We start from the raw sequence: 21,966 nt of genomic DNA, 5'->3' as shown, positions 1-21,966 counted from the left end.
AAGAACACGGTCCCCGTTACTCGTCTCAAACAATAGTCTTGCGGGCTCAGACCCACAACTACCGAGCACTCGGTTATTAAACACTATATTTCAAACGCGCTGACAGGTAACGGCTTGGGATGGGTGTGCACATCGTATGTGGAATTAAGTCATGGGGGCGGGGGGCATGTGGTTTAAGATAAGGCCGGTAAAATTTTGGGGCGTTGATTTCTCCGCCGGGTGAAGACGATAAGCTAATTAATGAGAATTTCTTTGCTTGGTCTTGCAATTTGTGCGTACAGGACGGGATGGGGGTTTTGTGCGGATATGGGCCGTGTTTCCTCTGACCTTGTTCTTCGGCTGCAACCCCGGTAGCCGAATCATAAGCGAAAGTAGGTGAATAAGGTTGGGTGGGATGTAGTGGTGTCAGCGTGGCGACTATGGCGATTTTGGCTGGGCTGTTGTGGAAGTATGTGGTGAGGTGAAGGTACATTGGGAGATGCAGGATATCAAAGCGCTGCCAGAAGATGAACTTGGTTGCAGTTGGAAGTCTCTTTTCAACTTGATGTTTAGTTGCATAGTATGCTGTATATTGACAAATTTATCTCTTCATATGTCTTGCAACCTTGCTATTTCATGTGGTTGAGAAACTGTATCATTAACCTGAACCCCTTAGGCATGTGATTTCTCTTTACTCTCTCTGGCGCGGATTACGCTTCTCTTTGCCGCGCTGTTAGTCCTCTTTGGGAATCCTTCCCAGGAATTGGCATAGGTGGCAACAGCCTCGGCAATACCCTTGGTGTGAAGGACCCAGGCGTCCAGATTCAAATTTTTGACTGTATCACATGGCAAGTGAAAGCAAGGGTCGTAGTCAACACCAGCTGTTCCACCAAAAATGGTAGCCTGCTCTGGGGTCTTCTGTATATCTCGGCCTGTCGAAGTTCCTCCAACGGGAATGCCAGCAGCGACGAAAGGTACATGATCGGAGAGCCCGTCGTACTCCTTTGGGATAGTACTTGTTCCCGCAGCTTTGAAGTACTGCTGGAAGAGATTTTGTATCTGAGTGGAGCCGTCGGGTCCAGGCGTGCCAAAGGCTTTGCCGTCGCCATCATAGGTTTGGTGGACGTAGTTGAGCGAGCCAAGCTAGAGCAGAACATAAGCAACCACATCTACAAAGCATGAAATGTAATGCGTACCAGGTCGAAATTCAAATAAGCACGGATCTTGGCATTTTCAGCTGGAGTGAGGTTGTTGATGAAATGTGATGAGCCAGGCAGACAGCCAGCCTGTTGGGCGGTCCAAAAGGCAAATGTTACCGCGTTCTTGATTTTGTATTTTGACAGTCCTTTGGCGACCTCATAGACCCCAACTAGGCCACTTGCAACGTCATTGATTGCTGGACCCTGAAGCACACCATCCGAGTGAGCGCCGACAACGAGCTTGTTGTTGTGGTCTCCAGACTTGGTGGTAGCAATGAGGTTCGATGAGGTGATGTTGCGGATGTCTGTGATACTCGTGTGAGTCATGTTGCCTCCTCGAATCAATAAACGACTTACCTGAGTAGACATCGAAACTGGCATATATCTTTTCTCCGCGTTTGAGTGCCGCCACTATGGGAGTGGATACATTCTTGATGATATTCAGGGTAGGGACGTATGGGCCCTCAGGCCGAGGAGGCGCGAGCAGAGTGCCAACTTCAGGGCCTCTGTCGTCAATGTTGTACAAAATAGATCCGACAGCTCCAAAAGCACCAGAGTAAGCAGATTTGATACCATAGTCGCACGTCCCACGGGCTATGAGGGTAATCTTGCCAGCTACTGCGGGAGTATAATCCGTCTGGATGTTTCAAGATTAGTTGCAAGTCAAATGGTCTACCAAGGTGGTTTCACAAGCATACCCTGTTGCATCCACCCTCGACGATGATCAAAGGGGCAGTGACTTTTGCGGTGGGAGAATATTCAAAGAGTGAAGAGGTCAAATTCGATAGGGCAGTGCCATTGATGGAGAAGGAGTTTATTTGGTCACTCCAGGAAACTACCCAGGGAAATGTCTGAAGGGAAACGTCGTAGTAGTCGAGGGCATCGAGGTTATCTTTGAGCCACTTCAGGGTTGCCACCTGTCCTGGGCTACCCATGCTTCGACTCTTGTTTGGGGTGACATTGGCAAAGTCTTCCAGTTTTTGTGCACCGGCCAATAGGTTATCACGAAGGATTTGAGACTTGAGCAGTGTCTGGAGATTGTTAGAAAATGGAGTGTTTTGCTAAGATGCAGTCGGCGTTTTACGGGGTTCACGGCCGGCTTGTCACTTGCAGAAACGCTAGCAACAAGCGTAGTGAATATGATGGAATACCTCATAGTGTCGACTACGAGAACGGGTATGCACAAAGATGGTTTAGGTAATGATGTAGTAAACGACAAAGCTGACTGTAGGGGATGCGGTCCCATTTAATAGCCTTGATGTGACCCCTCAAGTGATGTATACATGTAGTCTTCTGTTGAGGGCTGACCGCTCTCTGAATGGACCAGCAAGGTATCGACGACGTAAATGAATGCTTGCAGCGGCAGGGCCGCGGTGACATGTAGTAAGCACCGGCGTCGGGGCGAATACATAGCTACGTGGATTTGATGAATTCTGATGCTGCGCAGTCATGTACGGTGAGTAATCGAGATGAAGCACGTCAGATGGAGGAGTTCAGTGGCCAGTAGACAGACATGAGCAATGGTATAGAGCAAACACGCGGGGTTGGCTGTTTGATGGCGACAAGACTAACTTTGATTTGTTTACTTACAGGGTCAGGAAGGAGCACTAGGCCAGATGGAGGAAACAATCCATGCACGTTTAGCTGCATATCAGAAGGGTTTGGGGGCATTTGGTAGGCGAAGAAATAAGATTTATCGATCCGATGTAATGCATGGGCTATGATTCGTCGAGTCGATGCAATGATGGCAGAAGACTCCGCGTCGGGGGTTAGTTGTCAGGTCACGTTGCAAACGCTAGACATGTTCTGGAAAGATTTGGTCAACTGTGAGTGGATGATTTCAAATGTTCATCTGTCTAAGAAAGTATCATTAAGGTTCATGCCCATGACATCCGGACGAATATCGCATACTGTGGAGATAGCAAGAACAATCTAGGTGCTAATTTGCTTTGTCCGAGGCCGAGCAGAGGGTAGGCATAGTCCAACTGTTCCGTTTTTACGTGCATGTGATTGTTGTTTAAAGGTATCATCTACACTTGGCTGTGGATTGCTGCGTATTAGTGTTTGATTCAAGCCTTGAGATGGGTTGGTCAGTTTCATGACCAAAGGGTCTCTCGAGCTGATATGTACTCGGGGCACCTGTCACGGGAAGAAGCGCAACGCCTGCCTAGATGCCATGTCTCTTGGCTGTCATCGCTGAGGTTACTAGCGAAAAAGCTCAGGTCAGTGGTGCCCGTATTCTACCTTGCAACACATGGCGCCGATTGTGGCGAGTTTGGGGGGGGGGGCCAGCGGTGTGGATTTGTGTCTCACAGACAATAGCCCTGGCTTGGTCGGGTGTTGCCGAGTCACACGGCGCACGAGGCTGTTTGCACGAAAAGGGCTGATGGGATGAGTGTGGCGATGGGATGCCGTCAGCATGGTTGGTGGTCAGTAAGTATAGCCATGTGCGTAGTATTAATAGGGAAGCCAGAGGGCTGGGTGGAGAGTGAGTAAGCAGAAGAGAGTTAGTTAAGTATTAGTGCAGGCAAGTATTAGGATGTAGCGACTAAGTAGCAGCAGGTGGGGCGATGGTTCCTTCCTCAGGCCACGGCCAGGAGTCAGGCGGTGAGGCTTGGCAGGCAACGACGGGGCGGCTATGACATCAGCCTCGTAAATGGAGCTGAGACCAACAGTGGAATGAGCGAGCTTCAGGAACGCGTGCAGCGTCAGCATGGCAGTGGGAGCTAAAGACGATGGTCAAGCGGCAGTGGAGTGACTAATGCCGCGATCAGCAGGGCATGGGAGGTGGGTACTGTGCTAGTGCATTTGGACATGTAGGTACGAAGATAGGTACTTGGGTGCGTAGGTACGTGCTAGGGACTTGTTCGGGTACGTAGCACGCGGTACGGTTGGGCGTGGCGTTGCTGCAGGACAAGGAACACGCAGGGCGTTTGCAGCGTGCTGGCGCACAAACGGTTCGAGAGAGGGCGGGGGTGCAAAGAAGAAAAAGCGAGCGGTGAAACCGAAGTGCAGCGGGTTGCAACACGAGATGATTGTGATGATGCAGGCCAGAGTAGAGGGGCTGAAGATGTGAGGGTGTGCGTGTCTACAATGTAAGTAATTACTGGCGACGTAGATGGATAGAGCTAGAGGTCGATGGATAGTGGGCGCTTGGTGGTGGGATTGAATGGAGAGAAGGTGGCACGGGCCTGAGTTCCGAGCGTAAGCGTTGCCATGGGCGTGGAGCAATCTACGTGTGCAGCTGGCAGATTGGCGAGACGAGCTTGATGTGGCGGTCTGGTCAGGCGCTCAGCCGGGCGTGGGCAGAGGAGCAGAGGACAGCAATCTCGGGCAGAGTTTGGAGTGGCTATTGATGTCGACGAAGAGGCTGTAGGTGGGTCTGAGGGCATGCTGGCGGTGTGGGCAGGCGACAGGCCAGATAGGGGATGGCGGTGACGGCGCTCGCAGTGCAGGCAGGTAGGCAGGTAGGCAGGCACAGCTGCAGGTGACATGGGCCCGAGGATGCTACTAGTGAGTGGTAGGAGCAGAATACTTACTACTACTCACTACTTGGTACTAGCAGCAGAGCCAGAGCCACAACCAGGGCACAGCCAGGCAAGGCCCTCAGCACGTCCCGGTACCTGAACTGCCCAGCGGCGGCACAACCCTCGACTCGGAGCCAGCCAGATAGCAATGTTTGGGCCAGTGAGTTGGTGAGTGCGCGGAGCGGAGGAAAGACAGGTGTGTGTGTGTGTGTGTGTGTGTGTGTGTGCGTGTGTTTGTATACATGTGTAAATAGAGAGGTCTAGACTGGAAAAACAAAGATGCAGAAGCTGACAGGGAAACAGATAGCATATACAGTACATACAGCACACACGGTACTATGGCAGCAACCAAACGGAGAGAAAAGACAGCCAAGAGATGGAAAATGGCACGACGGGTGGAGCGGGCAGACAATACGACTTGAGAGCGGCATGCTGGAGCGAATCCGGCAATGGCGTCGGCTAGCTTCTTCGCAACCCCACACCATCCACGGCCGCTGCCCCTGACCGGCACAGGGACGCTTGCAGTCGGCAGGCGAGCGTGACGAGAACGGACGAGACAGGAGCACGAGAGATGAAGGGATGGCGATCACGGCCGCCTGCCGCCCACTCGTCGCATTGCCATCGCAACGCCGGGTGGTGCTGGGGAACGAACGGTGCAGTTCATGGGGCTCGTTTCTGGGCTGATGGATGGGTTGATGGATGGATGGATGGATGGATGGGTGGGTGGAGGCCGAGTGCGCAATGCCGTTGTGGCCCTATGGTGTGCTGTGTGTGCGTGTGCAGACTGAGGGCGTGAAACGGGGCCAACAGCCACTCAGGGCCGCTCTCGCCGTCACGCTCGTTCGCTAGCACCGCACGCAGCACACGCAGCAGCTGGCCGCAGCAATGAGATGGCGGCGCTGAGTGGTGTGGCAGGTAACCCGGTGTACACTGTAGCAGAGGTGTGTGTGTGTGTGTGTGTGTGTGTGTGTGGATGTGTGGGTATCAGAGGCCCTGCCCTGGCCTGCTCGTGCCCCCCGTTCATCATCATCATCATTATCATCATCACCCACTGCAACGACTATTACGACGACAACTAGTCGAGCGACAGCGACAGCACGTTTAATGATGGCATCGCGCACAGGCCCGCCCCACTGACTCGCGCCTTGACTCTGCTGGCTCTGCTGGCTCTGCTGGGTTCCCTGGCCCGTTCCCAGCCCGTGCCCGGTCGTGGTTGTACTTGAAACCTCGACGCCGTGCCAGGGGCCGCGTCCAAAGCTGGAGAGTGCTCTGCAATATATCCACCCACGCCCTATCCCTCTATAATATAGCGCCGGCCCTTCTTACACTTTTCCGCCTGCGGCACACCATCGTCCGCCATAATATACCCGCCCATCGCCTGTCACCTCACTCTCTAACACTGACGCCCTCAGCTCTTGCCTACACCACAAACGCCCTGCACCTCCAGTCTCACCCATCCGCCGGGCTGGCGCCTACCAAGGAACGCCCACTGTCGACCATTCCGACCACGCCTACATACATATATCCTCCCACCCACAGACTGACTGACGCCTGTCCAACCACACTCTACTACCACCTACTCCACTCTGCAACAATGGTCGACGTCGCCGTCACCTCGCAGCTGTCCCAATGGACCTTTGACAAGCCTGAACTCGCGCCTCGTCCCCAGCGCGGCAGCACCGACAGTGCAGCCTCGAGCCCCAACCTGTGCGACAATGTTTCCGACACACTGCGCATCGACACACCCGCCTCGCAGCAGCCTACCCCACCTACAGCAAAAGCACCAAAAGTTTTCCAGGAACGCTATCTCTCAAGCGAAGAGGACCTGACTGCCGACGATGGCTCAGCCTCGGGCTCAGACTCTGAATACGACTACGAAGACGCCGTTGTCCACGACATTTCCACTCAAGCCACCGCAAAGACAATGTCAATCTCCAGATGGGACAAGGGCCGCAGTTGCGACATGGCCGTCGCCGTTGCCTATGCCCACGCCGGCCGCCCCAAGATGGTCGACATGGAAACCGATCGCCCAGCCGTCCAGCAACGATCCGCCTCCGTGGCCAACCTCATTCCCATCACAGCAGCAAAGAAGCTGCAAAAGGCAGACGAGGCACAGCGCTTCTCCATGAAGGTCATGCCCACTACGAGCATGGTTTCACCCTCGCTCTCTCGTCCCATTTCACCCCCCGCCGTTGTCGAGCCACGCCGACCCTCGACCAGCCACAGCCCAATTACTCAAAAACCCAGCACTTTCACAGACTCAGCCTCCATTTCTTCGTCCTTCCAAGCTGCATCAACACGCAGCTTCTCGCCTGCATTCAGCGATGCCCCGCCAAGGCCCTCCTCGTCAACCGCTGGAGAAGTCGCGTCCGCCCGCTCCTCCCTCTACATGCCATCGCGCTCACGTCTCGATCTCTCAAAATACCCAACATCACAATCATATCAACCAGGCCATCGCCAATCGTACCTTCCCCCGCCAACTCCAAACTCTCCCGCTCTTTCCTTCCTCAGTTCAGATCCCTATGAAAACTCTTCCACTAGCCCCGCCTCACCAATAATCAAGAAGCAACCCACGGCCCACCGCCGACTACGCTCCATCTCCATGAAGCTTTCGCTTGCCAAGATCGCCATTACACCTGCCAAGAAGCAATTCGACTCGCGCCTGCACGGCAGGGTTCCACCTACACCCATCACCCCGGCTCCCATGACGCCTCAGACAGCCCCCATTGAGGGCGCAGCAAACTTCGCTGCCCAAAACAAGATTCGCCGCGCGTCTACTATTCTGCGTCCCAAGTCTCGTGGAGGCGACTCTGTACGAAAGACCCCTTCACCTGAGCTTCCACCCCCAGTCCCGCATGTCAGCACTAGCACTATGCAACAAAAGCGTTCTACCACACTTGGACGCATGACTGCCCGCGGCGCAGACGAGAGGGAGCCTACACTGGTTCTCCCAGACTGCCCGAGAAGCGAAATTGATGGCAGTTCCAGTGCCAGAAGCCGCGCAATCCGGCGCCGCAAGTCGCTGATGGATTTCATGGATTCGCTGTAAAACCAGCCGCACATCAAAGACGCCATTTTTGTTTCGAAACGCCTCTCCTCCCCGCAATTCCACCAACGCACAGACGACTTGCATGCATCATCCCTGTCGGTTGCGACAATCATCTTTTCTTGTACATTCTCTTACCGCCTAGCTCGTGTATACCTCTTATTTTTTTACCCTTCATCCCGCTACCTACTTTTCCACTACAAGCGCGTAATACCTGGCGTACCGTTGGCGCAACGACCTGGCTTCGTTCTGTTTTTGTTTTTTCTGTTTTTTCTCTTTTGCTCCCAATCATCTCGCTTGTCAGAGGTTATGATACCCTCTCTGCTTAGTTTTGTTTTGTTATATTGGCAATCAACGCGAAGTGTTCGCCCGCCATTCAGCAGTAATTTCCTTGGTCTCAGCAAATCTCGCATCTAGGATGCATGCATCTCAGTCGCATCTAGTCCAGAGCTTGTTCTCGGATATGAAAGACATGATGTCCTTGTTTAGCGCAGCGAACAGCAAATACAAGTATTTCTGATCTTCAATAACCTTGGCCCTATGTGCATTATGATGGTAGCGATGATGTTGTTGTGTGGTGCCACTTACGCGCATGTACATTTACTAGGATGAAAGTTGCAACATGGGCATCCATGAAGAGGGTCCGGCTTCCCTCCGTCGTATTACCCCATGACGTATGTACGTAACCCTGAGGATTCCCTCTTTTCTATCACGGCATCAACGGCATCGCCTCACTACTAAGCAATCCATGCAATGACGGCATTACATGTACTCTACTCCAAACGCGCCAAGACGTCGTCCCTCCCACCCCTTCTCTTCCTCTGACTGTGGTTCCAACTTGCCCCGCATCAAAAAAACCACAACACGCTGCACACGCACAACAAACTTTGGCACCTCAGCACGCCAAGCACCAACCAAAGCACTGAACTTGCAACTTACACTGCCCCCGCCTCCCCTCATGTCCCGTACCTACATGTTCAAATCCATTCCATTTGTCGCATACCTTTTTTGTTAAACTTTTGGCGCAGCAAGAACGTTTTGCTTGCTGCACTACGACGATCTGCACACGGCCAATTACGCGTAAGGACTTTACGTGGACGACGATGGCTTGGACCGTGATAAACTAATACAGTTGTGTGTGTGAAAGAGGCGAGGTCAAGGTACTCTGGTGGTACAGCAACTCTACAACATACTTGCTTACTACGAGTAGCAGCAGGGTGAAAAAGGTGAGGCTTGCAAACACACAGACAAGGTTGGGCGTCGATAAGACGCGTGCGTGATGATGTCATTGTCTGCATTATCTTTCCCTTTATACACAACAAAAAGGTAATCCAACCCGCGACGTTTTTTTTTTGTGTGTGTGTGTTCTTCGTCAATTACGAGTCTATCCGCGCTATGCGCTGTGTATATCCCAATTCTTGTTTTCCCACTACTACTTCGTCTTATCTTTGCCAGTGCGGCGGGAGAAGTGTGGCCGTGTGGACTCCCCACCCCTCACCTTCGTATTTGCAAACTGCCTGGGCAGGGTCTTGGAAGAACCGAGAAAAGGTAGGATAGACGCGTAAAGTAACTCATACGTGTTCTTCTTTTTTTGCCACCTCTAGTACGGTTTACAAGAAAAATAAGTATAAGGCATAGTAGAACAATGTATATGCATGTAGGTATTATTGCTATGCTATGTACGTTTGTGTTTCTACCAAAGTGCCAAGTTCATGCCTTGGGGTATCGGTTCGGTCCTTGCCCTGGGAAGGAAGGACATGGTTACTATTTAGTGGCCACACACAGATACGCGCAAAACCCGCTAGTACCATCGCGTTTGGCAACGCCTGCTCAACCACAGCCACTTTTTTTCTCTTCTCTCCTTCAAGGCCAGCCAGCAATCCCAATTGCAAAGAACGCCTTGCAATCATCCCAACTCCCCTCTGCCCTACCCAATCATACCCCCCACCCCCTTACATTGTCCAGCACCACCCCTCTCCAAACCTTCCCTAGCCAACCCACTCCCACCCTCACGAATCAAATGAGTCAGCACCAAAACCACCGCATGAATCACGTCTTCCTCTCTTCACTCTTCAAAAAACGGGCCGATAGAAAACCACACCCTCCCCTTCCCTTCCCTCCCCACTTTTCCAGACCCCCCCCCCCCCTTCTTGCACAAAAAAACCCACAGACACCCTACCGGTCCTCGCGACGCTTTCGCCGCGCTCGTGCTCACCCTTGAAATACGATGGCATGATCGTATTGCGGGTCCCTCTCCTCGGCGTGTGTGCGGGTGTTCTCCACAGTACGCAAAAAAAAAAGCGATCATAATGTCCGCTCCCTGTTCTTTACAACGGCAACGTACGCGCAAGGGAAGTGGGAAATGGCGGGTTGCGGGATGCCGCGGTTAAGGGTCCCGCTTGTGAGCGAGTGAAGAGGCAAGGGGCGGATACAAGTTACCTGAGGGAGTGGATTGCGTAAAGGGAAGGTTAGTGTGGACCCTGTGGATGGTTTTGCGCAAGGTGGTCATGGGGATTGGGGTAAGGGGAATATCGCGGGTATTTGAGTTTTGCTCTCGTGCGTCTTGCGCGCGTACGAGGCGATTCGACATTGTTGATGGTTGTTGGTTTTTTTGTGGTTTTTCGCAGCACACGCGTATGCGCGTGTTCGTAGACGCGCCATACGCGTCGCCCCCCATCCATCCATCCATCCATCCATCTATCTGTTTGTTTGTTTGTTTTTTTTCCAACGCACCGCACCCGTTGAACCCATCCATCAATCCACGCAATGCAAACTGCAAGTAATCACCCAAATTTTTTTTTACCGCCGTTATTACTTTGTACCCTAGGGAAATCATCATCATCGTCTGCTGAACCACCCGCCCCCCCACGCTCCCTTGATTCCCATCCTCTCTCCATCGCACTTCGTCTATTTGAAACCCCCATTTCTTCGCTTTTCTCCCGTTCGCGTTCCCTTGACTCCGCGCGCGCGCGTGTGTGCAAGTACCTGACTAGGCTGCATACGTTCATGTATGGATTCCTCGCACCCCGAACCGCAAGCTCGGTTGGTACCTGCAGCGAAACAATTGTAGTCCGTGCTCTGCTTCCTCTCTCTTTTTTGGGGGGGGGTTAGGCGGGCGGGCTGTATTGTTTTTTTCATTGGGGGGACGGGCTTTAGAGTTTGATCGTCGGGTTAGGGTTCGGAGTTGTGGAGATGAGGGTTGTGTCACGTGAGTGGGATAGTGTTTCCCGTGCTAGATTCGTGGTTCTGTCTGTGATGGGGAGGGAAGATGATGTGAGGGATTATTGATGACCGTAGTTCATGATTTCCGTGGACGAGAGTCGGAAATTGTCTTGTTGTTGTTGTTGTCGTTGTTTACTTTTTCCCCATCATCTACCAAAGATGGTACTTTGCTTCATTGCGTTATCTTCTTTTTGTATTGGTTGAGTAGCCGCGATGGCTTTTTTTTCTCGTCGTCGGATGGTTGTGTTACCGAGCCTCACTACTTACTCATGCTATCCGAACCCGACTAAGATGGGTAAGCGTCTCGCCGGAAGACTCTTTTGCGTCATCTGGCAAACTAAATCGATTGCGGCCCGCGTGCAGAATCTTGATCCTTGTTCGGCACCAACAGTTATTCCTGACTGCGGCGCTATTATGATCAAGTGCGGTGGATACGATAGCGTCGGACCTTTGTTCACGGCGTGGTAATCTTAGAATCCTTGTACTTATCCCGCTACGAGTACCGGTCATCTTACTGTAAGATACACTTTGAAGTCATCTTATCTTGAACTTAATGGTATGGGGGTGGGGGATACGTGGTACGACAGGTTATTGATGGCTATGCTGGATAAATACAATCATTAGCATTCGGGTCAATTTGCTGCAATTCGACCGCTACTATGTCCCACGTTCACCTTTGTTGCGTCAATTATCCCATCGTAAGATGTGTTCCAAGGGACACGCCTGAACAGCTCATAGAGAGTGACACTGGCGTGATAAGTCTATCGGAATTAGCTCAAACTGTGTAAATGACGCCTCTACGGCTGAATCCCTGATCGGCGCCTCCCTGTACATTGCCCTAAGCTCTTGGTTCGGTCTTGGGCCATTTCAAAGAATTTTCGATGACCATGCCCATGGCAGAGCGCATCATGTCAACCCATGTAGATTTGGGTGTGTTGGAACCTTGATGCAAGGCACTAGATACCAACTACTCAAACTGTCTTGTTGTGTCTCTGCTGGCGCAATCAGACGTAAAATACCTTTGTCTAGTGAACAAACTAGTGTAGGTTTGACTATTGATATGAGATGTGCAAGTGCCAGCTACTGTTGTTCCAGTGAGGTGGGCATCTTAGATGTGTGCATGCGTTTTCTTGTTTGTGGTTGATTGCTGGCAGTTGTACAGTTGCACAATGAGTGAGCGGTGTCTTGTGAATCGCCTGCCTACGCAGCGCCTATTCATACAGTCACTGTCTATATGCCCGCATCTTATCAGAAATATGAGCGTACACTTTCCCCACAAAGAGTATAGCGTGCTCTGCCTTGATCATGCTCTCGTCGAAAAGCACCAATCATTGGCCGCCAGTTGTTGCTGCCCCCCACCAAGGCTGTCCAACAGCCTCAACTACATGTCTTCCGATCTGCTTTCTTTACACAAACTTCTAGGAAATATTCCAACCTCTCTGCCCCTGTTCACTCAAACTTTGCAAAAGGGCCTTCGGAACATTCTCCTTGTCACGGCGAAGATGAGAACCTCAATCCGCAAAGCAGCGCCATCTTCACAAACAAAGATCAAGCACAAAGCAGGAAACTTTGTTGAAGATACTAACGCTCCCGTATCGCTGATTGAGGTACGCAGTGACGGTATTTCACGGAAATCCCAGGTTACAAAAAGTCTGGTTGAGACATACATCCAGAATGATTTTCAAGCACAACCAAATAAACAGCCTGGTTCCTCACAGCAACCAGAACATGAGACAATAAAACTATTGTGCGCATACCTATTCTTAGCTTTAGTAGATAGTCGCTCATGGAATCTCCAGTTGCTCACAGCGGGCAGGACTTTATGACGGCAGCCTAACGCCAATCGCTCTGTCTCTACAAATGTACACATTCATTGCACCATTTGCACGCATACCAGACGTCTATCCTAGTATGCTGGATCAAAGGGCCTTGGTCAGTTCCTTTACACAACCTCAAATACCCGCCCACTTATCCCATACACCGCTTCATGATACTCGGGAAAACTATCTCAGTAAGTGGGCGAATACATGAAGAGGGAGACTCTCTAAATACATTCTGACAGGTTTCGTCATCCAATCTATTCCTGGCGCGATGAACTATGTATGCGCTGGTCTTTCAATTACATATCATTTCCCCAGTCGCCAGATGTACATTTTCATGCATGGTTTAGCAACGGAGAATTACGACCGCTTCGCTCGCGATGTCGAGGGAGGTGCTGCAAACGAATCTGCCTTTATAATTCCCAGTATGATTGTTCAGCATAACCTTTCCGAACTAGGCAAAGTCATTACCCGATGGCATGACGAGATCTACTGGCACGAACGAACGCTAGGCATCCGATTTGATCACCATGATAGCATTGACCTGGCGAATCTTGACTTCACGGCACTGTCAAGGACTCTAAATGCAGCAAACACTCAACTTGCATACATCGCTTGGTCGTGCAAAAGCACTGCGCGTTTGCTTGATTTCCTGGACCAGGTCACAGATCGATATCGACAACAAGCTATGGCCCACGGTGAGCCAAAGAATGATATCTCGCATATCAAAAATTTACTATCGGAGACGCATGAACATCTACGCGCTTGGAATATGGGACTACATGATAGAACTGAATATCTCTCTAAAAGAGGTCAAGCTTTAGTTCAGACTGTAAGTACTTTTGATGAAAATAGTACTAAAAGCCATTCTCATTGTCGCAGATATACAGCGGCATTGCTCAACGCGATGCAGCGACCAGTCTCAGTCTAGCCAGTACTAGCACTAGCCTGGCACGGTCTTCGCAAAGTGTAGCCATTGTCACATCACGTGATAGTGCTGTAATGGAGATCATCGCCGCAATGACAATGATTTTTCTGCCCGCCACATTTACTGCTGTAAGTCATCAATGAGTTTCATGTCGCCGCCTCCCTTCTAACAGTTCCTGCAGACATTCTTCAGCACCACGTTTTTCGATTTTAACAACAATCTCGGTGGGCGCATGTACTCTTCCTGGTTATGGCTATACTTTCTAGTCACTTTTATACTCACATTCGTAGTCATGCTAATCACGTGGTGGTTGTGGAAAAAGAAAGAAAAGGAAGTCACTGCAGCTCTGGAAATTAAATAACGCATGTCACAGCAATTTGCAACCGCTATGAACAAATCAAACTTGGGTAAAAACAAAACGGAGATGGGAAAAGAAGCGCGAGTGGGCTCAGGGGAAATTTGTTGGTACTGATCCATTTGCTTTTTGCAGTTTGCATATGTCAGAAACAATGTTGGAGAAAAGAAATACCGTGGGGAAAGAAAATCATTAGTCACAAAATGAAGATGACGGCACGGAGAAGATGAAACGGGAGAGTGGATGAATAGTCTAATTCATGCAGAAACGCTGGAAACATTGATGTCCTTTCAATGAGGCTGACTTCCTGCCATAATGCTGAGTGATCATTTCTTGTGATTTTCGAAGTGGAAGATTTCACTAAAAGCTGGGGAAGCTGGTATGTACCAAGCAGCTATCAAGCAACATATTTTTCGACGTTGAGAGCGTCGCATTCGATCTGTCACGCGATCAGGAACGCTTGTATTAATCATATTTCCTGGTTGCGATGAACATGTAACTACCGAAGACAGGATATGAATGGGTAAATATTGAACAGTATAAGTGATCTATTAAAGATATTGTGGAGGACATTCCCCGCATTCACAGCTGCCGTTCGCTTCGTCCCCACCATCGGTACATATGTCTACACTTTAATCAAGCGTAGATTTTAGCCAAGCGAGAGCGATCAGGGCAGCAAAACACATAAAAGAATGTCATGATGTACTTTGTTTAGTAAATATCTTACAGCAGCTTCACTGAATCACAATGTTGCCCACTATCATCCTCAGCCTTGCACTCGTGGTAACAAGCTTCGCCCAGGCACCAGAAGGGCACCGCACTGTTTACATCACTTCAGCTCAAGATGCCAAATTCGTTGTCGTTCCCAAATCGCGCATCGCAGGCGCACCTCTTGTAGTGTGAGTTCTCATTAAGCACCCTCAACACGTCGAAGTTGTAAACATAAGCTAACACGTCAAATCCACAAGCCAATCTCTGACCAAATCTCCTTCGCAAACGTGGTATCTTGCTGCACCATCAAACAGCACCTCGATCCAACTTGCCTCCACAACCCTATGCATGGACGCCGGCCCCAAATCTGGGTGGAAGGACATGGCGCTCGTTTACCTCCGCGAATGCGCACCCAAGGCGGAGTCTCAGACTTGGATTTCTATGGATGATGGGCGCATTGCACTCGAGGCTAGTGTGGGTACCAAGCAGTGTCTTGATCTACAATACATAAGAGCTGTGGAGAATAACCCTGTGGGTATGTATAATTGCGCGGGGCTGGGGAACATCGGGGCGAAGGATAAGGGTATCAATTGGCCGCTTAAGGATGCCTGAGGGATGGTACACGTCGAACATGCTGATTGTGGCAATGTAACTAGCGAGAATGAAATTGAGTTTTGTTGCTGATTACAAGAGCGACAGAGCAACAAATAACTATGCTAGACTTTAGAGGATTTATTACGCCTCTCTTCATGCCTCTTCTGCCCTTCTTCCTTTAGCTGAGCATCGTCCTTCCGTGCAAGTTCTACCTGAGGCATCAAGAACCAGGCAGCGACAAAGGCAATGGCGTTGAGAGCCGCACCCACGATGAAAATGATTCGAAAGCCTTCCTTGTATGCTGAGGTGAGCGTGACGCGAATTTGATCCATACGCTGTGTCCCGAACGACTCGCGAAATAGGTCTGGCGAGTTGAGAAGTAGGTTCAATTCCGTTCTAGAGAGTCCGTATGGTGCTAGTGAATGACGAACGGCATTATTGACAATGGTTCCCGCAATTGCCAATCCTAGGGTACCGCCGAGGTTGCGTATGAAATTGCGTGTTGACTGTGCTCGATGTCAGCCTTTGAGGAATAATGTCGAAGAGGCGCAGGTATATGTCTTACTGTGACTACTGCCATGTGCTTGCGTTCGACTCCTGCTTGGACAGCGATCAGGCTTGGCTGCAGTGTGTTTCCAAGTCCAAAACCAGCAAGAAGAGAGTATCCTATCTGCTTTCCAAGAGAAGGGCTGTCAAGCGTTGATAGTAAGCCCAATCCAATTGCCCATACTGCCCATCCGATGAGAAGGCATTCCCGGTAACGTCCAGTCCAATGCACTACGAGACCAGAGAGTGTACTAAAGAGCGCTATCCTTAAATCAGCAACCATCTGATCTTCCCAGTATAACTAACAACACCTACTTTGTGTGAGTGTGATAGGTAGCAACAGTGCTCCAGACTTGACAGCTGAATAACCGTATACCAGTTGGTAGAACGATGGGATGTAGAAGATCTGGACAAGAAAATTCCAGCCATTGACAAACATTGTCAACATCGCCCCGTTGACGACCTTTGAAGTGAATATGTCCACTAAGCATGATCAGTAAATGTGCTTCACAGAGATCTCAGGGTGAATGATGGAATCCATTAACTCGATACGATGGCTTGACTTACGTGAAACTAGCGGCACACTGGTACCTTTCCATTGCCATAGTATGAAACCTGCGGAGACTGCAACGCCGACGACAAGAGTAGCGACAACGTGAGCAGATTCCCATGGGTGTTCACCACCAGCCCACGTCAATGCCAACTGTTACCGGTAAGCCTTAGCACACTGAATGAAACAGGATATACATACCACGAGTAGTGTGGAGCCGGCAAGGGCTAGGGAAGCTCCAAAAAAGTCGATAGCTGCTACTTTTCTTGTTCGCTTAGCATTGAACTGTGAGATGAACCTAATAACTTACTCTTTCCATGCGCCGTGGACTTTGCGTAATGGCATCAAGAAGGTCACAGCGCCAATAGCCACAAGACTTGTGAAGAGATTCAGCCTGAATATCCATCGCCTAAGATATAATTAGTACATGATGGACTTTGTCTCTTTGGGAGATGTTACCAAGAATCTGGGCTTTGTGAGGCGAGTGCACCTCCAATGATTGGTCCGATTCCATTGGCCAGCGCTACAACAGCCCCCTATGGTGATGTGAATAGCTTTCTTCAACATAAATAGCATGTGACATACCAGTATACCTTGATACTTGCCTCTTTCGCGAAGCGGTACTATATCAGAAACTATCAATTGGGCGATTGTCACAAGACCGCCGCCTCCGGCTCCCGTGAAGGCACGGAAAATGATGAGTTGAACGGCTGACTGTGCCAGTGATGCGGCTAATGAACCGAAAAAGAAGACTGCAATGCCGACACTCAAGACGACTTTGCGAGACCATATGTCGGAAAGGCGGCCATAGAGTAATTGAAATGAGGTCGATGTGAGGAAGTAGGCGCCTGCAATCCATGCGCGCTCACTGTCAGCGTCAAGAGCCTTGCTGACAATGGTTAAACTTGCTCCAAGAGTAGTCTGGTCTAACAATGCTAGCAAGTCAATACTTGCGCAGGCCAGAAATATCTAGTTTGATGAGCACAGGGAACAATATTGGATGCAAGTCCTCTCACAGTAATGATAGTCTTGACCGGCACATAGTTAGTTTGCTCGTTGAACCTCGGCCCAGTTTCCTCGTCTGATGGGTGTGGTTCAATTTCGGGAGTAGGCTTAGTGTCCATGGCGTACTCAAGACAGGGTGCGTCAGTCTTGGGCATTCGATTGAAGAAGAGAGGAGCAAAAGGCAGCCACCGTCGTCACTGCAAATCTCTCCAAGTTTCTTAGGGGATGCTATATATCACCGGGCCTGGAAGTACACCGACAGCGCGCACTGCACTTGGAACTAAAGGGCTTAAGAGCACCGATTTCTTTTAAGGTGCTTACCGGTCTCTGCAAGCCCAGGCCTTTGGAAAATAGTTCATCTCCATGTAGTATCGCCGGCACTTGCTCAGAGAATCTTCCAGCAGTCTAGAATCGTGCGTCAATAGACGGCAGTAAAACGTGCGCAAACTTGCTCCACTAAGATGCTCATTGGATGCCAAGGCCACTAGTAGTGGTGCACTAGTACTAATACTACTATTACACGACACACTGTTTGTCGATCAACAGGCTATACACATGGATAGTGCATCATGCCCAATCTACATTGCTTTTGAAGGGTCTGACCGCCTGCCACTTGAGCACCTTGAAATACACTGCAGCATGCATGGAACAAGCGTGGTATGTCGACCTGCCAAGTTAGGGCCCGCATGTGAAACGGATTGGCTGGAGGTCATGGATGCTGATGCGAACAGGGAGTACCGCCCTGCCAACGCTATCCTGTAAACAGAAAAAGCGCCTGTTCACACGATGGCTTCGATTCGACACAATGTGCTCAATATGCCTTAGAAACCACCAAGGTATCAACACCGACTATACCGTAATCATGTAACAACTATATTGCAGCGTTATTTTCTCGGAACCTTGATGGCTGTCATGGCCCCCTAGAGCCGCATCCACGCAGCAAAATATGATGTGCATTTTTTTTCGTCCGCATTGGTCGGGTAGACCCGGTGAATGCATTCAGTTTAAAGAGGAGAGCCTCTCTACTGTCACATACCTTTTGCTTTGCTCATAACAACTTTATCTAAATACAAAAAAAATGGCTAAACGAAACTATCTGAATGCCTACTCGGGTCCCGATGCAATTCGGAACTATTTTGACCCGGACTGTCAACCAATGCTTCCACTGGTAGAATTACCACCCAGCCTTAACCCATTTTACAATGACGGCGTTCGCATACACGCCAAAATGATGTCCATGCATCCTGCAAACAACGTCAAGGTCATGCCGGCGCTGAATATGTTGGAGAAAGGAGTGCAGCCAGAAAAGTCAAAGACCGTCGTTGAGTATTCGAGCGGATCGACCGTCATATCACTTGCACTACTTTCACGGATCAATCATGGGATTAAAGACACACGAGCTTTCCTGAGCAACAAGACCAGTGGCCCTAAGCTGCGGCTCATGCAGTTCTTTGGGCTAGACATGTAAGTATGCCGTTGAGTCTCCATGATTTCTAGTAGCTGAACTTTCTGAAAGAACACTGTTCGGAGGCCCGTCTCAACCCGACCCTACAGATTGCCGCGGAGGTATACAACGGGCCAAGAAGATGGCTGAAGAGGATGAATCAGTCTTGAACTTGAATCAATATGAGAACGACGCAGTATGTCATTTATGCGATGCAACGCTTTCAAACATGTACTAAATACTACAGAATTGGCAATCGCACGTCAGATGGACTGGCCCTCAGATCCTCGAGCAGTTGCCCAACATTCGATTGATATGTGCTGGTATGGGTACATCGGGTACTATGACAGGCTTGGGACAATACTTCAAGGCTCAGGATCCATCAGTGTTTCGCTTAGGGTATGTTGATGTTCTTATCATTGTCGCATTCAAATAGGAACTAACTTACTGCTTAGTGTGTGTACAGCCCCTGGCGATCGAGTTCCCGGGCCCCGTTCTTTTGCGTTGCTGGCCCCTGTCGAATTCCCTTGGCGCGATTCCGTAGATGCTATCGAGGAAGTTGGCTCAAAGGACGCATTCAGCCTCAGCCTACAGCTCTGCCGTGAAGGCCTTATTTGTGGACCATCGTCCGGCTTCAACCTCAAAGGTGCGTCAATCGTCTTTTCGTACATCAACGACTGACAGCAGAAGGGCTTTTCAACTATTTGAGCAAGCGAAAAGCGGCAGGCACCCTGAAAGAACTTGCTGGATCTAACGGACTCATCGATTGTGCCTTCATCTGCTGTGATCTCCCTATCCAGTATGTGGACGAGTATTTTGACAAGCTTGGTGCTGAAGCTTTCTCACCTATCCACAATGAAGTATGGCTATCTTCTCTTCTTTTCCAGGATGATTCTGACATGAAAACAGAATCTCACAGCAGTCGACCTATACCGTTACGATGACGCTTGGGAACTGGAGCCCACGCAATTACTCTCGCAATTCACCAGCACAGCACAAGGCGACAACAATGAGGCGGTTATACTTGACCTGCGAAAACCAGAAGATTTTGCCAGAGCTCATGTACCAGGCTCATGCAACCTACCGCTGCAGAGCTGCAATGCCTCCATGCCCAGCCCATTTCTCGATGCCGTAATACTCGAGACTCAATGGAAGGAGCTAGAGGCTACTTTCACCTCCGATCGTATCAGTGCTTACGATCTTGCTGGCAAGCAGGTATACGTGGTGTGCTATGACGGAGATACATCAAGAGTTGCTACAAGTATACTTCGAGCCAGAAGAATCACTGCGAGCAGCGTGAAAGGTGGAATCGCTGCAGTGCGAAAAGACATGCCACAACTACAACTGACGGAGCGCGGTAGAGAGCTGACGCAGCAGAATCGATCAAATCTGTCCAAAGCTGCTACGAAGGAGATGAGAGCAGACTCGCTGTCGCCTCAAGCGCGGGGGCAGACGGGCATCGTGCTGTAGATTTTTAGCATATTGGTTATTAGCGTTGCGATTATCAAAAGCCCCTGATCAAGTTTGCGATGATGGGTCAAATCTGGGAGCATTAGATCATGAGAATTACACACTCTCCCACACATCATGCGCAATTTGTTCTGTTTTGAAAAGTGCAAATCTTCTAGTCTTAATTTCGTTAGCCCGCATCCAAGTGCAAAAAACGCCCGGTGGCCTTTGCGATCTAGGCCCGGCGTTTGTGTTACACAATGGCTAAATCCAACAAGGTACTAGTCAGATCGTGCATAGAGTGCAGATCTACGATCTGAAGTCTAAAGCCCGTGGATAGGCTAGGTTGAGTGAACCGGACTTACAATGTACATCTCCGTGAAGGATGCAAGTCAACTACAGTGCAACATGTACATAAAGCTACGTTGTCAGGACATGTTCGAAAAGAATCTCGACATACCCTTTCTATATTCTTGCACCGGTTTTAATGTTCCTCCTTGAAATAAGAGTACTCCCAGTGGAACCACCATCATGTCATCCGTTATTGCCAAAGAGATCGCCCTGATCACCGGCGCGAATTCCGAAATTGGCTTCGAGATAGCACATCAACTTCTCCAAAAAGGCACCTATCACGTCCTCCTGGGTGCTCGCAACACCAGCAAAGGTGCTACAGCCTTGCAAGACCTGCAAGCACGCAACCTTCCCGGCAGCGCCGAGCTGATGCACCTCGACGTGCAGAGCGACGAGCATATAAACCAAGCCGCTGCACACATTCGAGAAAAGCATGGTAAGCTCGACATCCTCTTCAACAACGCTGCCGTCGCACTCCCAGAAGGCGCAACGGAGCGCGAAAGGATGGCTGCAGCCTTCGACATCAATGCCACAGGTCCATGGCTCCTCACAAAAGCACTCATACCCCTTCTCAAGAAAAGCGAGAACCCCAGGATCATCAACATATCCTCTGGTGCTGGAAGTATCGGTCGGCGACTCTTCTCCGAAAGCCCAATGTACAAGATTCAGGCCATTCCGTATCGTGCAAGCAAGGTGGCTTTCAACATGCTAACCGCATGTCTGTACGTTGAGTTTGGACTCGGCGTGAAGCAAACTTATGCGATGGAGCTGGAATCAGGCGAGGATGACGCTGGGGCTGTTGGTGAAACGGATACGAAGGTGAAGGTTTTTTGCTACGATCCTGGATTCACAGCATCTAACCTTGGGCCGTACAACAAGCAAGAGTTTGGTGCGCGAAGTGCTGAGAAGACGGTTGAAAGTGTCATGGAACTTGTGGAGGGAAAGAGGGATGCGGAGGTAGGCAAGTTTATACATAACTCTGGGGAGTATCCGTGGTAGCCTAGAGTGCTTTCGAAAAGTAGAAGACTGGTATTAGTAGATGGTATGAAGTTAGAGCTGGCACGTTAAGAATCGGGCGAATGGTTGGCGGGGTGAAGGACAGGCCCCCACCTTTAGGCACCCAGCACTTACACAGCCTTACAGCATCGTGTGTTTGTCTAGAACACAGTAACGTGTTTCACCACCGAGCGCCGCACCCCACCGAGCGCCGCAGTTCCCCCACTAAAACAACGTCCCAACA

The 21,966-nt window shown here is 50.2% G+C and overlaps 10 protein-coding genes across 10 annotated transcripts; 6 read left to right on the top strand and 4 right to left on the bottom strand.

Annotated features, from left to right (window-relative positions):
• Window positions 1–651: 651 nt before the first annotated feature.
• COCCADRAFT_35478 (uncharacterized protein) lies at window positions 652–2,334 on the bottom strand (the record flags this gene model as incomplete). Its single annotated transcript, XM_007712570.1, has 5 exons — window positions 652–1,122; window positions 1,176–1,483; window positions 1,536–1,815; window positions 1,877–2,209; window positions 2,263–2,334. The coding sequence occupies 5 exons, from the start codon at window positions 2,332–2,334 to the stop codon at window positions 652–654; spliced, it is 1,464 nt and encodes a 487-aa protein (XP_007710760.1).
• Window positions 2,335–3,958: 1,624 nt separating this feature from the next.
• Window positions 3,959–5,928, top strand: COCCADRAFT_25017 (uncharacterized protein; the record flags this gene model as incomplete). The annotated part of the gene is made up of 9 exons (XM_007712555.1): window positions 3,959–3,994; window positions 4,027–4,049; window positions 4,091–4,273; window positions 4,305–4,323; window positions 4,423–4,550; window positions 4,741–4,873; window positions 5,238–5,472; window positions 5,516–5,646; window positions 5,785–5,928. 9 exons carry the CDS (start codon window positions 3,959–3,961, stop codon window positions 5,926–5,928), a joined length of 1,032 nt encoding a protein of 343 aa, XP_007710745.1.
• Window positions 5,929–6,299: 371 nt separating this feature from the next.
• On the top strand, window positions 6,300–7,754 carry COCCADRAFT_25016 (uncharacterized protein; the record flags this gene model as incomplete). Its single annotated transcript, XM_007712554.1, has 1 exon — window positions 6,300–7,754. The coding sequence occupies one exon, from the start codon at window positions 6,300–6,302 to the stop codon at window positions 7,752–7,754; it is 1,455 nt and encodes a 484-aa protein (XP_007710744.1).
• A 194-nt stretch (window positions 7,755–7,948) lies between these two features.
• On the bottom strand, window positions 7,949–8,164 carry COCCADRAFT_92214 (uncharacterized protein; the record flags this gene model as incomplete). Its single annotated transcript, XM_007712569.1, has 1 exon — window positions 7,949–8,164. The coding sequence occupies one exon, from the start codon at window positions 8,162–8,164 to the stop codon at window positions 7,949–7,951; it is 216 nt and encodes a 71-aa protein (XP_007710759.1).
• A 1,973-nt stretch (window positions 8,165–10,137) lies between these two features.
• Window positions 10,138–10,341, bottom strand: COCCADRAFT_92130 (uncharacterized protein; the record flags this gene model as incomplete). The annotated part of the gene is made up of 1 exon (XM_007712568.1): window positions 10,138–10,341. The coding sequence occupies one exon, from the start codon at window positions 10,339–10,341 to the stop codon at window positions 10,138–10,140; it is 204 nt and encodes a 67-aa protein (XP_007710758.1).
• A 2,492-nt stretch (window positions 10,342–12,833) lies between these two features.
• Window positions 12,834–14,082, top strand: COCCADRAFT_35475 (uncharacterized protein; the record flags this gene model as incomplete). The annotated part of the gene is made up of 4 exons (XM_007712567.1): window positions 12,834–12,984; window positions 13,036–13,625; window positions 13,676–13,849; window positions 13,903–14,082. 4 exons carry the CDS (start codon window positions 12,834–12,836, stop codon window positions 14,080–14,082), a joined length of 1,095 nt encoding a protein of 364 aa, XP_007710757.1.
• Window positions 14,083–14,823: 741 nt separating this feature from the next.
• On the top strand, window positions 14,824–15,399 carry COCCADRAFT_35474 (carbohydrate-binding module family 13 protein; the record flags this gene model as incomplete). Its single annotated transcript, XM_007712566.1, has 2 exons — window positions 14,824–14,975; window positions 15,045–15,399. 2 exons carry the CDS (start codon window positions 14,824–14,826, stop codon window positions 15,397–15,399), a joined length of 507 nt encoding a protein of 168 aa, XP_007710756.1.
• Window positions 15,400–15,503: 104 nt separating this feature from the next.
• Window positions 15,504–17,637, bottom strand: COCCADRAFT_35473 (uncharacterized protein; the record flags this gene model as incomplete). The annotated part of the gene is made up of 9 exons (XM_007712565.1): window positions 15,504–15,887; window positions 15,947–16,188; window positions 16,243–16,410; window positions 16,495–16,630; window positions 16,679–16,742; window positions 16,788–16,886; window positions 16,937–17,013; window positions 17,063–17,446; window positions 17,494–17,637. The coding sequence occupies 9 exons, from the start codon at window positions 17,635–17,637 to the stop codon at window positions 15,504–15,506; spliced, it is 1,698 nt and encodes a 565-aa protein (XP_007710755.1).
• Window positions 17,638–18,560: 923 nt separating this feature from the next.
• COCCADRAFT_35472 (uncharacterized protein) lies at window positions 18,561–20,396 on the top strand (the record flags this gene model as incomplete). Its single annotated transcript, XM_007712564.1, has 6 exons — window positions 18,561–18,946; window positions 18,999–19,122; window positions 19,174–19,325; window positions 19,382–19,572; window positions 19,611–19,786; window positions 19,836–20,396. The coding sequence occupies 6 exons, from the start codon at window positions 18,561–18,563 to the stop codon at window positions 20,394–20,396; spliced, it is 1,590 nt and encodes a 529-aa protein (XP_007710754.1).
• A 510-nt stretch (window positions 20,397–20,906) lies between these two features.
• COCCADRAFT_35471 (uncharacterized protein) lies at window positions 20,907–21,725 on the top strand (the record flags this gene model as incomplete). Its single annotated transcript, XM_007712563.1, has 1 exon — window positions 20,907–21,725. One exon carries the CDS (start codon window positions 20,907–20,909, stop codon window positions 21,723–21,725), a length of 819 nt encoding a protein of 272 aa, XP_007710753.1.
• Between the last annotated feature and the right edge of the window lie 241 nt (window positions 21,726–21,966).

The sequence above is a fragment of the Bipolaris zeicola genome (genome assembly GCF_000523435.1).
Source record: "Bipolaris zeicola 26-R-13 unplaced genomic scaffold scaffold_46, whole genome shotgun sequence".
In the NCBI taxonomy this organism is placed as follows: domain Eukaryota; kingdom Fungi; phylum Ascomycota; class Dothideomycetes; order Pleosporales; family Pleosporaceae; genus Bipolaris; species Bipolaris zeicola.
This window is presented reverse-complemented; position numbering and strand designations above follow the sequence as displayed.